The sequence below is a fragment of the Eschrichtius robustus genome, chromosome 13 (assembly GCF_028021215.1).
Source record: "Eschrichtius robustus isolate mEscRob2 chromosome 13, mEscRob2.pri, whole genome shotgun sequence".
In the NCBI taxonomy this organism is placed as follows: domain Eukaryota; kingdom Metazoa; phylum Chordata; class Mammalia; order Artiodactyla; family Eschrichtiidae; genus Eschrichtius; species Eschrichtius robustus.
Genome location: NC_090836.1, coordinates 69,907,192 through 69,919,275, shown reverse-complemented (window position 1 = coordinate 69,919,275; position 12,084 = coordinate 69,907,192). Strand labels below are relative to the sequence as shown.

The 12,084-nt window shown below is 35.2% G+C and overlaps 1 protein-coding gene across 2 annotated transcripts in view; it reads right to left on the bottom strand.

The window, feature by feature from the left end:
- Positions 1-12,084, bottom strand: part of TMTC2 (transmembrane O-mannosyltransferase targeting cadherins 2) — an 892,687-nt gene that overhangs the window by 661,103 nt on the left and 219,500 nt on the right. For both annotated transcript variants that reach the window (XM_068561154.1, XM_068561153.1), the window contains exon 5: positions 8,975-9,089. In XM_068561154.1, the coding sequence (XP_068417255.1) occupies positions 8,975-9,089 (115 nt within the window). The remainder of the gene's footprint in view (positions 1-8,974; positions 9,090-12,084) is intronic.

Here is a 12,084-nt window from a genome sequence, read left to right as displayed (position 1 = left end):
TATCTAGAAGGGAAACTTGTAGACTATAACAATGTCAGTTTACCTCCCTTGAACATATAGTCACTGGAAAACCAACTAAAAGCCCAAACAGACTTCTAATGCAATTTAACAAGGCTATGATCATGTTCATATTAAAGACAAAACACAGAGGAATAATCGAGAATTGCTTGAAAATAAATAAGAAGAATGGGAAACTTGCCTTAAAATATAAAATATACTAGAAGTTACAGTAAATAAAACAAATTGTTCTTGGTGTGGGTTACCAGAAGACCAAAATAAAGCCCATAACAATGACTCCAGGGTTACATACCAACAGCCTAGGTGAGAAGCATTCAATAAATTATCATGGGGACATTAGTTTTTATTTTGGGGGGGGAAAAAAAAACCTTAATACAAGAAATAATATATCCAGGGTGGGCTAAGTACCTAAAGAAAAAACCCAAAAATAATTCTAAAACTATTCAAAAAATGGACAATAACTTTTAAAAATATTAGCCTATGAATGGTTTTCATAGAGACACAAAATACAGAGGTTCTAAAGGAAAGGGTCTGTGGATTTTTTTATATATATATAGAGAGAGAGATTCAATTTATATACAATAACGATTATCATAAGAAAAGTAAAAATACAAGCAAAAACTAGGAGAAAATACCTGCAGAAAAGATGTTTGTGTTATACATGTAAGTGCGGCAGAGGGACCCATTTTCACCTTAAAAACCCCACAAATCAACAAGAAAAACTTCTCAATAAAGAAGTAGGCAAGAAACCTGAACAATTAATTCCCAGGAAAATTACAAAGAGCTAATAAACAAAATAAACTCCACTGGTAATTACGGAAACATGGTTTTGAAGCAACATAGTTTTGAAACCATTCCATTGGACATTTATTAATGCTGTCTATGTAACAGCCCCAACTGAAACAATGTAATGTTAATGAAAGCAGAGACGGTCATGAAAATTATGACACATTTGTATATACAACCAGAAGTAAAAAAATCACTGGTGATGCACATACACAGCGGAAAAAGTTAAAAGTATGCTTGCATAACTACATGTTGTAACCACATATAGAAATGCTTATGAAAAAAGTGAAAAGATATATACTAGAGGAGGGAAAAAGATGTGTAAGGAATGCAGTAATAACTTTTATGCTTTACTCCTTATTCTTCCGTACTGCTTCAATGTTTTCCACAAGATTCTATCTGAGTATAAATTAAGTGGTAAAAATGATCATTTAAAACAAAATGAAAGTGTGTAATAAGTGTTAGGCTTTGCTCTTGCCATGTGAACAGGTAGGTAGGTACCTGCAAGCTGTCTCACCTCCTTCCAGGAATCACTAAAGGGCCAGATGAGTTGTGTATCCAGATCTCTGGTGACCCCAGGCCAATGGAATTTCACCAAAATCTCTCAGTCCCATTCACTTGATATCAGACATGGCAAGAACCTCCTGGCCCTCCTGTTTGATAGCCTCTCCTGAATTGTCTATTTTGGGAGACCAGTCTGCTTACCTGGTATCCTTTGAACACCTCCCTCCATCCTTTATACACACACATACACACATCCATGGAACTTGGCAGGAAACCCTGCCCTGAACTCTAGCCTTTTGGCCAAGGGTTACTTCCCCCCTCATTTCTACAGACCTCACTTCCACAGGCTTCTCATGCCTTGTTTTCAACAGGGATTCAAGGAATGGCTCGGCCCCATTATCAGATAGTCCCACCACTTCCATTCTGTAATCTCTGATCCCTCTAACCTCTCAAGGGTCCTCAAAAGCTGGTCCTGAGCAAACAAAAAAATCTCTCATTAGAACTAGATCTATGGTGACAACTCTGCACCCCACATTCCCTCACTGCTCTATCCTCCTAAATTACTTCCTTTGAAGACAGAGTTCTCGGCATCATGAGATATATAAACTTGTTGAAATTCTATGCAAATTTTTAGCTTCCTCAACCCCTACCCCCCGTTAAAAACTCATGTGCTTGGCATTGTGCTTGGTACTGGGGATAGGTAGAATGGTACCACTATGTGTCACTCTGCCTCTTAAAATGAAGCTCCCAATAGGCAACTATTGGTTGAATTATGTCTCTCCCAAAAAAGGTATGTTGAAGTTGTAACCCCCAATACCTTAGAATATGTCCTTTCTTGGAAAAATGATCACTGCAGATGTAATGTGATAACAAGGGTGGGCCCCTAATCTAATATGACCGGTATCCAGATAAGAGGATGTGAAGGCAAAGTTACACAGGGAGATCGTCATGTAATGACAAAGGCAGAGACTGGGGTCATGCAGCTGCAAGCCAAGGAACTCCAAAGAATGCCAGCAAACCACAGGAAAGAGGCAAGGAAGGATTCCCCTAAAGGTTTCAGAGGGAGCTTGCCCTGTGGACACCTTCACTGTGAACTGCTAGGCTCCAGAACTGTGCCATAATAAATTTCTATTATTTTAAACCACCTAATTTGCAGTACTTTGTTACAGAAACTAATACACAAACCAACGCTAACATAAATGTCTGTTTCTGAACCTTCAAGATAACAACTCTAGACACCTAATTCAAGAAGGCTGTCATAACCCAGAATTGTTTAATGACAATGATCAACATATACTTACACAATTCAAAGAATGTGGCTAATACCCATTACTAATCTTACCACTTACAGTGACATATGGAATCTCCTCTGTTCTGATATGAATTTCATAATTCATTTATAAAAGCAACAAATAGAGTCAGAACTCCTGTAGATATGGAGAGATATAATGACCAATAAGAAATTGCCACTACTTCATGAGGCTGAATATGAATGGTAATGACCTTTGTACTTCAATATTAAATATGGTATTTCTATAACTTTAGACAGATAATCTTTATGTTGTAGAAGTATTTATTTATTTCTAGTTTATTTATGTCTTGTTCTCTGAGGCAGATGTTGATCGAAAGCCTTCCTGGCACTTCTAGAAATGATCATAAATTTTTTCCTCTTCTGACTTTTTAAATTGAAAGAGTATAGCAATTGAATTGTGGTACTGAATACTCCACTATAAAACTTAGAATCCCATCTGATAGTGGTGTTTTAATCTTTAATATGCTGCTGCATCCACTATATTAATTTTAAGATATGTCTACATTTATATTCATAAGTCTATTGGCCTGTTTTGGTTATTTGTTCTTGCTTGTTTGCTTTTTGTTTTGTTTTTTGAGTTTTGTTGTCGTTATTCTCTTTTGTGTTTTGGTTTTAAGTATCATCAGACCTTTTGCTATCAGTTTTATCTAGCTTCACAAAAATAAGTGAGAAGTGTAACTAATGCAAGAAATACCATTTGATTAATGATTTGATAGAACTTACTTGTGAAATGCCTTAACTTGGTTCCTTGGAGAGACACTTCTTTAATATGGTTTTCAAATTTTTCCAAGGTTTTTGACTCAGATTGCCTGCTTCTTCTTGGGCTAATGTTAATCATTTATATTTTCCCAGAAAAGCATTCATATTACTAAGATTTTCATATACATAACTAACATTTTGTTATTTTAAGCTTCCATACATCTGGATGCAGGCCCTTTCTCATTCTCAGTGTTGTATTGTATATTTGAGATTTTCTATTTTGTCCATTACCTTTGCCATATATTGTTGATCTTTTAAAGGACAAGCTCTTACATTTATTCATTACTTCCCATTGTTCCTCCATATTCTACTTCATTAACATTTTCTTTTTACTTGCCTTAAATTTATTAGTTTACTGTATTGCTCCTTTCCTAGTTTCTCAGATTAGATGATTACTTAGATGCTTACAGAAGAAAAATGACAACTAACTTATGGTGGCAAAATCTCTATTTTCCACAGAAATAATCCCCTCTGCTATGTAAGATAATCAAGAATTGAATAAACCACATTACATTTATCATCTGCATTCTGAAATCTAATGCCTAATGAAATATTCAATGCTCTATTGAATTCCCTGTTTCGGTGGCAATTGGAACAGACTGACTGGGGCAAATCTATAACAGTGAAAGAACAGAGCATTTTTCAGAGGAGAAATCAATTGTATTTCAAATGGCAGTGAGTGGTGCAGTTAAAAGGTTGAAAGTCGACTACGTATTTATAAGATTTGACAGTGTAAACCATTGACTGGTGGTCCGTCTGCTTTGTCCTTGAAAATTTATTATACCTGAAAAGAGAAACCAACATCATAAGGCAGGTCTGTTAAACCTGGTCTTAAAATTACTTGTGGGAACTACTGAATTTTAATAACTTTGATAGTATGAATAAAAGGCTAAATATAAAGCTACGCAATAAATGTACTACATCTATTGCTATTAAGAGTAGAATTGGGGGGAGGTAGGCAAAATGGGTGAAGGGGGTCAAAAGGTAGAAACTTCAGTTATAAAATAAATAAGTCCTGAAGATGTAACGTACATACAGCATAGTGACTAGTTAATAACACCATACCGCATATTTAAAAGTTCCTAAGAGAGACTTGCTAAATAAAAGTTCTCATCACAAGAAAAAAAATGGTGACAGATGTTAACTAGATTTCCTGTAGTAATCATTTTGCAATATATACAAATATCGAATCATTATATTGTATATCTGAAACTAATAACATCTTGTATGTCAATTATACCTCAACACAGAAAAGTAGAACCTAAGCACTGTTTTAAATCTCACATTATATGTCTATAACCTCTAACTATGGATTGAAGTGATATCAAAACAATGGGATAATTAAAAACAATTTCTGCAGTATCTTCTTCTTGAAAGCAACTCTTAGCTCAGTTGTGCAAACCCATGATCTTTTTAACAAAATTCTACAGCATGAGTTCAGTAAACTATCATAAAAAAAAAAAAAATTAACCTACATTTTCTGTTAGATGTAATTCCAAGTATTTTATTTCTATATGAAAAGTGATTTGAATTAATTTTTTTTCTGAATTTGACAGCTGTATACTGTGATTTTTTTCCCCCATACCCTTGGTTTACTTCTGCCAGCTTGAGCAAAAATACAATTGTTGCAGGGTTATAGAGTCAGAACATCTTAAGCTCAAATATTGGCTCCTCTACTGTTTGGGTGATCTTACACAAATTACCTCTGCATTTTCCTCATTTTGTAGGCTTCATGTGAAGATAAACTGTCATAACATATGTAAGGAACTAAGAAAAGTGGTTGGCACATAAAAGTAATTCAAGTAACTGCTCCCAAAGAAAAAATGTTAAAATTATTCCATCATTTTATAAATAAGAAATATAACCATTTATATGTACCTCTTGGATATAACTTGGTATTAATGCTACAAAAAAAATGTCCTCAGTTTTAAAGTCTTTTAATGCAATGTTTCCTAAACTTCAGATATAACCATATATTATTTGTACTATCACTTATTTAATATTTTTCCAAATCATTCCTTTTTTCTCTATTCTCTCCTAGAACAATATTTAGACGTGCTAGTTATATTTTTTAAATATAAACATAAATATAAAATTACAGGGATTAATTTAAAGATTATCTCTGGCCTCTTAGAATCATCCTGTGTCTGGCCAGTGGTAGTGTACCTCTCTTTAGTAATTATTGCTTTGAAGTTACATAATGATGCATGTCTCCAAGTTATATTCCTAATAAAATTTTCTAGCAATAGGAATTTTTTTCAATAATTTACAAAGCACGTAGATCTATGAACATTGAATGCGTTCAAAAAAATCTAGGTTACTGATTTAAAGTTAAGTAGAGGGAACTAACAGGAGTTTATGATTCTCAACAGCTTCTAAAACTCATTAATAAATATGGGTATTCCATGCTAACTAACACAATAGCTTCATTAGTTTCAGGTTTTGGTTATAAAACATCTTTAAGAGACTTAACTTTAACTGATAATATGAAATGTGATTAACACCTGCTGCTACCACAAAGGAATGTTGTTTGGTTAAGTTTACTGGTAAAACTAAGCAAAGCAAACTCCTTTTCTTTCAGGATTTGAAATAGAACAAGGAGCAATTTCTGTACGTCAGAAAAAATTATGTGATGAGGGCTTCCCTGGCACAGTGGTTAAGAATCCGCCCGCCAATGCAGGGGACACGGGTTTGATCCCTGGTCCTGGAAGATCCCACATGCCGCGGAGCAACTAAGCCTGTGTGCCACAACTACTGAGCCTGCACTCTAGAGCCCAAGAGCCACAACTACTGAGCCCACGTGCCACAACTACTGAAGCCCATGCACTGCAACGAAGAGTAGCCCCCACTCGCCACAACTAGAGAAAGCCCGTGACCAGCAATGAAGACCCAACGCAGCCAAAAATAAAAATAAATAAATTTTTAAAATTTGTGATGAAAATAGCATATATATATCTCAAAAAACTTTGTCACATAGTCTCTAACTGTTCATGAGAAAACCTGGCTTTTTTCCTAACTATGTAAATAAACAGAAAAAAAAAAAATAAGATTGCTCCTAGGGACATAAGATGCCAGACATATTTATGATATTACAGGTTGTAAAGTATTTATCTTGGTGTGTCTTATTAATATTTGATTAAAAATCATTGAATAACTCACCTATTTTGAAACATAATTAGTTATGTATCAGAATTCTGTCAACCACATGGGTTATGTAATCCTTCAAAATTATTGCCGACATTTCTTGTGGAATTTAGGCCTCTCCATTTGAGCTAACAGTTAAGTATAGTTAAAAAAACCTGTCACAGTAGTAAAATTATTTTGAAACTATAAATGGCATTATGCCATATCCCTTTTCCTACAAATAGGGGGGAAGAAACCAAATCTTGTTAATAACCACTTCTTCAGCAAGAATTTTTCATTGGGGTTTAGGGAGATGTATCTATATGCTTTCACAGTTTACATGTGCATCCACAGAGTAAGTTATAAGATGCAGCTTTTAAATTTCATGTAAAGTATATTCATCTAATTGAATAAATTTCTCTTCTCAGCAAAGAATCAGCCTGGTTGGACACATTTCCTTTTTCTTTCAACCCTTGCCCAACAAGTAACACCAGAAGGTAGGTAACTTTTCAACCAGTGGCTATAGATGAGAGTGAGAAAAACAAGTTCAAAGAAGGGATGCTGGTTGTTCAGCTACTTTCTCCCCTGACAATGTATGAAGAATGGGCACCAGAAGCAAACTGGCATCCCACATTGCAAGACAAGAGGTCCCTTTGACAACATTACTTTCAGAGGCAAAAAAAAAAGAAAAAAAAAAGAATGTTTGTGTAAATTTATCAAACTGATAAGGTTCTTTTTCATGAAATAAAAATACTATTCAATAATCAATACTAATCAATAATATAGGAACATCACATTATTTAGATGAAGAAGACATGGGGAGAAAGCCTTTGTAGTTGTATCTAGATATATCCATTCAAATAAAGAAAAAGATGCAATCTCAAATTACTTCCGGGAAAATGACGAAGTATGAAACACAGCAGAGAGTGACTATCAGGGGTGTGTAAACTGGAGAGGGAGTGCTCCCCCTGAAGGCATCCCAGGTAAAAAAGAGAAAATTGAACACCGTGCAGGTCAACACAAAACACATGCTGACCTAATTAGACTATAGGCCAGGAGACTGAGACCCCAGGGTTAAAGTCCAGGAAGTTAAAGAAAGGTAAATGTACAAACAGGAAGTTAAACTGAGCTCATCTTGTCTGCTTTCCCTTAAAAATCTAGATATTTTGGTGTTTTTTTTTTACAAAAATTTTTTACATCTGTGCTTTTAGATTTAGCCAGTACAAAAGATTAGACATAACCAGAACACAAATGCACATTAAAAATGAAGCTGACAAATTAAATATTGTCAATATTACATAGCAGTCATTAAACACAAGCAGTAGACATCTTATATGCCTGGTCCCCTCCTACAGGGAACTGGTCCTCCTCCTTTCCATTCCAACCCCAGAGGCACTGTCAATGGAGGGCTCTTATAGCCCCGGACACAGGGCCCAAAGTTTCATTTAAGAAACGATCCATGATCCCAGAAAGGTCAGTCAGAGATCTTTTTCCAGGATTAATAGAGACACCAAGACAACTCCTTCAGAGACTGAGAAGAGTCTATATGCATAAAGGTGCAGGAGTCATTTCATTAACTTAGAGTCCCACAGAGAAAGGAGTGAACCCAAAAGGAACCAAAGACACAAAATGGAGACAAACACCCGAAACATAATAAAACACCTGGATCTAACTGTGCCTTCATCTAGTCAACCCCAGGAATTTTCAGTTATGGGGGCTAATAAATTCTCTTTTGTGTTTAAGCAAGTTTAGACTAAGTTTCTATTACTTATAAATAAAAGAGTGTCATAAATACAAGAGACAGAAAAAGGATTTCAGTTTAATTTGCATTTATCCACTCACATCTAACTGCACCCCCTGGGCCTTTCCATTCAAATAACAGAACAGATTTTTCCCCAGGGATTTTTCTAACCCAACATACACAGACATTCTAAATTATCCCATTATCCCAACCTAATTGTCACTACCTTTGGAGGAGAGGGTGGAAAAAGAAAAGAAAAACATTATCTTATTTGATAACTCCCCAGGTTTAGTACATGTTCTATATATACTTTGACACCAGCAATTCTTTAACAAAGGATAAAATCTATTATTAAAAATCAAGATATCAATTACGTAGAGTATCATACATAGCAGCCTTATTTTACGAGCCCAACCAAGTACTAATGATGTGAACTTTAAAAAAAAAAAAAGCTAAAAGCATTTAAACCAATTTTTATGTTATATGGCATAGTACTTCAAAAAAAAAAAAAACCTCAGCCATATTATATCAATACACATGAATATCAATGATGTGGCCCAAAAGAGAGATCACAAATACCATCCATTTACTAATCTCAGAGGCATGATTCATGAAAAGACTATTTCAGAATATCAGCTACCATCATCTCCATTTGCAGCAGTTAAATCAATAGCTCCTCTCACCACATGTTTCAAAGATGAACCAAACCAGAGAAAGCAACGCATACTCACAAATTATAGAGCATGTCAGCCATGTTGCTTCGGTAATACAAAGCGTTTCTATAGGCGCTTTCAGCTTCAGAAATTTTGCTCTGACTCTTGAGAACATTTCCAAGGTTACCCCATGCTGCCAAAAAGAGAAAGAAGTATTCAGGCTGAGTGTCATTCCAATTATATATGACATAATATCAGGCCGTCAGGAAGTACCACAATGAGAGAAAAAACTCTCATAAAACATTTTTAAGAAAGCAAATTTATTTCCTTTATACTCCAACATTTCATCAAACTAGGGGATTAAATACAATGAAAGCCTAAAACAAAAATATGTCTCAAAGCTGATATACACGTACAGTTCATCATAAGGCCAAGAACTATGTTATCTTAAGATCACCTACAAAGACTTGAAGCTCTTTCAAATCTTGGTAGGGGTCTTCGTGGACTGAAATTATTGTATACTTACTAAACCAGAAACTGTAAGAAATCATCTTAAAATAAAGACTTCATTCAAATACAAAAACACTGATAAATGACATAGAAGAACTGGAAATAAAAAAGAAGATAACTAAGTAGATCAAAGCTATAAAAAGGCTCAATAGTCATCAGAATGTATCAGTAAACACTCTGCTTCTTAAAACAGTTAAGTATACATGGTTTATTCACATATAATGTTCTTTTATACCCTTCCTGTTAATAAATTCATACATGGGAAAATCAGTAACAGTGTTTTCACAAATAGTTACACTTAAAAATCTACATTTTCTGTATACCATTTATGTTTCACTCCAAATAATCATGATTTCTCAATATTATAAGACACCCCATTAATAGCTGCCCACACAGCATGGCTCTCAAACAGACCTATCCCTCAAACTTGGATGCTTCTCTTGTCTTCTTTCTTTCCCATAAGGAGATGGGGTGTCAGGTCCTGAAATCAGAGTCCCTCCCAACTAGAAGATGAGGATGAGAAGGCTCATGGGTACCAAGATCTATTTATTTGGGTAATTAATAGCTGTATATGAAGAACGAAAGGGGTTTTGAGATATCACTTTTTAATGCACAAAAATGTGTAGCCTCTTTCAATCCCAAATTTGCTTATGTGCCCTGTAATTTAACACTCTGTGCCTTTGTTTACTCATCTGTAATATGGGGGAGAATAATATCTCCTGGGTTTGTTGACAAGGATTAAATGAGTTTGTATACGTAGGGTGTTTAAGACAGTGCCCGCCATGTGGCAAATACTCAATAAATATTTTCACACCAAGTTTCACCTTTCACTGCAAACCAACATTCACACGCTACGAATTAGGCCTTGGCACTATGAGTCCACAGAAAATTGAATCCTTATCTTTTTGAAAGATAAAAGTTAAAAAAATACAAAGTATGAAAAACATATAGTAAAATAAATTATGATTATCTTCAAATTTAATAGGCAAAACACCATACGTATTTTATATCCAACCCCCCATCCCACCACCAATATAACAAAGTATGGCTCAATGGAAACTTCTAATAGCCAGGCTGTTTTTCAACCCACCTCACCTCTCCCAAAGTTTTGCTTTGATTGTGGCATTAGTAAATGAAAATATATTTACACTGGGATCATTCCAGAGAAATGCATCCAACTAGTAATTTAAGCACCAGGAAAACATCATTATAATGTTATCCCATCTTACCCATAGTCTTTGAACACAGATGATGAAAAAAATTATAGCAGGAAATTACTTTGAATATTAAGGCATATTTCCAGAGAAACTGATTGACATTTTTTCAAGTACTTATAGTCCAATTAATAGTTAATAGTCAACAAATACATAATTATGTCTAGAATATACATTTACTCATTTGTAGTGGTTCATTTATTAATTCATAAATGTATTTGTTTATTAAGCACCTATTTTGTGCCAGAAACATTACTGGGGGCTGGCACAACTGTACATACATACAAGTTCTCACCCACTCGCAGCTTAGGTTTGAAGTGGGGAGTGGAGTGGGGATGGGAGGACCACACAATAGAAGAAATGAATTAACTTCAGGTGATAAGTGCTACAAACAATATAAAACAAATTAAGATGGAGGGAATGAGGCTAATTCAAACAGGGATATCTTAGAAATAGGGAAATGGGTGTGATCTCTAAAAACTGAGGATAAAGAAGCAGTCTTGCAAAGACCAGCGATTCCAGGTAGGGGGAAAAGTAAGAGCAAAGAATCTAAGATGCCTTCCACAGGGAAAGGCAGTAGAGGAGATGGTTATTTCAAAGTAAGACTACAACTTATAAATTAAAAATCATCAGCAGAGTTATCTGTGGCAAAGCCACAGCGTGTTACTAAGTTTCTTTTGTCCAAACAGAAATCACTCACATATTTATGATTAAGTCATTGCCCTAGGTGACTACAAAAAGAAGAAAATTCCCAAATTAAGTACGTATTTTTTAAACAATTTTAATTGCTTATGGATAAAAGAGGGAGTAGGGGAGAGAGGAAACAAAGGGTAGACTTTGATGTCCTGAACTCATCTGACACTCACCAACAGGCCATTCTGTCCTCCTGTTGTACATACACAACAGGAAACAAGCTGGAGACAAGGTTACTTTGAGACCATGGTAAATGATACCAAGCAAGATCACTTCATAATTTTACTAAACACAAAAAAGAAAAAGGCCACTGTACAACCCACAAAATACCAAACAACCCCCTCTCTTGCTAAATGAATGACTTCTTTAACCAGGCATAGATAGAATTGTCCCAGCATCCGATCTAGAGGACTCCCCTGTTTCCTTAGACCCTTTCCCAAATCACCCAACCAAAATCCAAATCCAATGACAGGACATATAATGAGATTCCCCAGGACCCCAATGGTGCAGTGTTCCTTCAGTGCAAGGAGTAATTAAGCCAACTTCCTTACTACCCGTGTGTTCCTGCTGGTCTCTGCCTGAAAGGCACCGACATAGAGGATTTCATCACATTCAAATATGAAAACAATTCTTCTTCAAAATCCCTTCTTCCTTAGATAATTACTCTTTAGTACTGTGTTTACCAAAAGAGAGTTTCGGTTTTTAAGTAAGAGCTGACAAGACTAAGCCTATAATTTTTGCCTGCTTTTTTTTTTATTGTTACTATTCCAT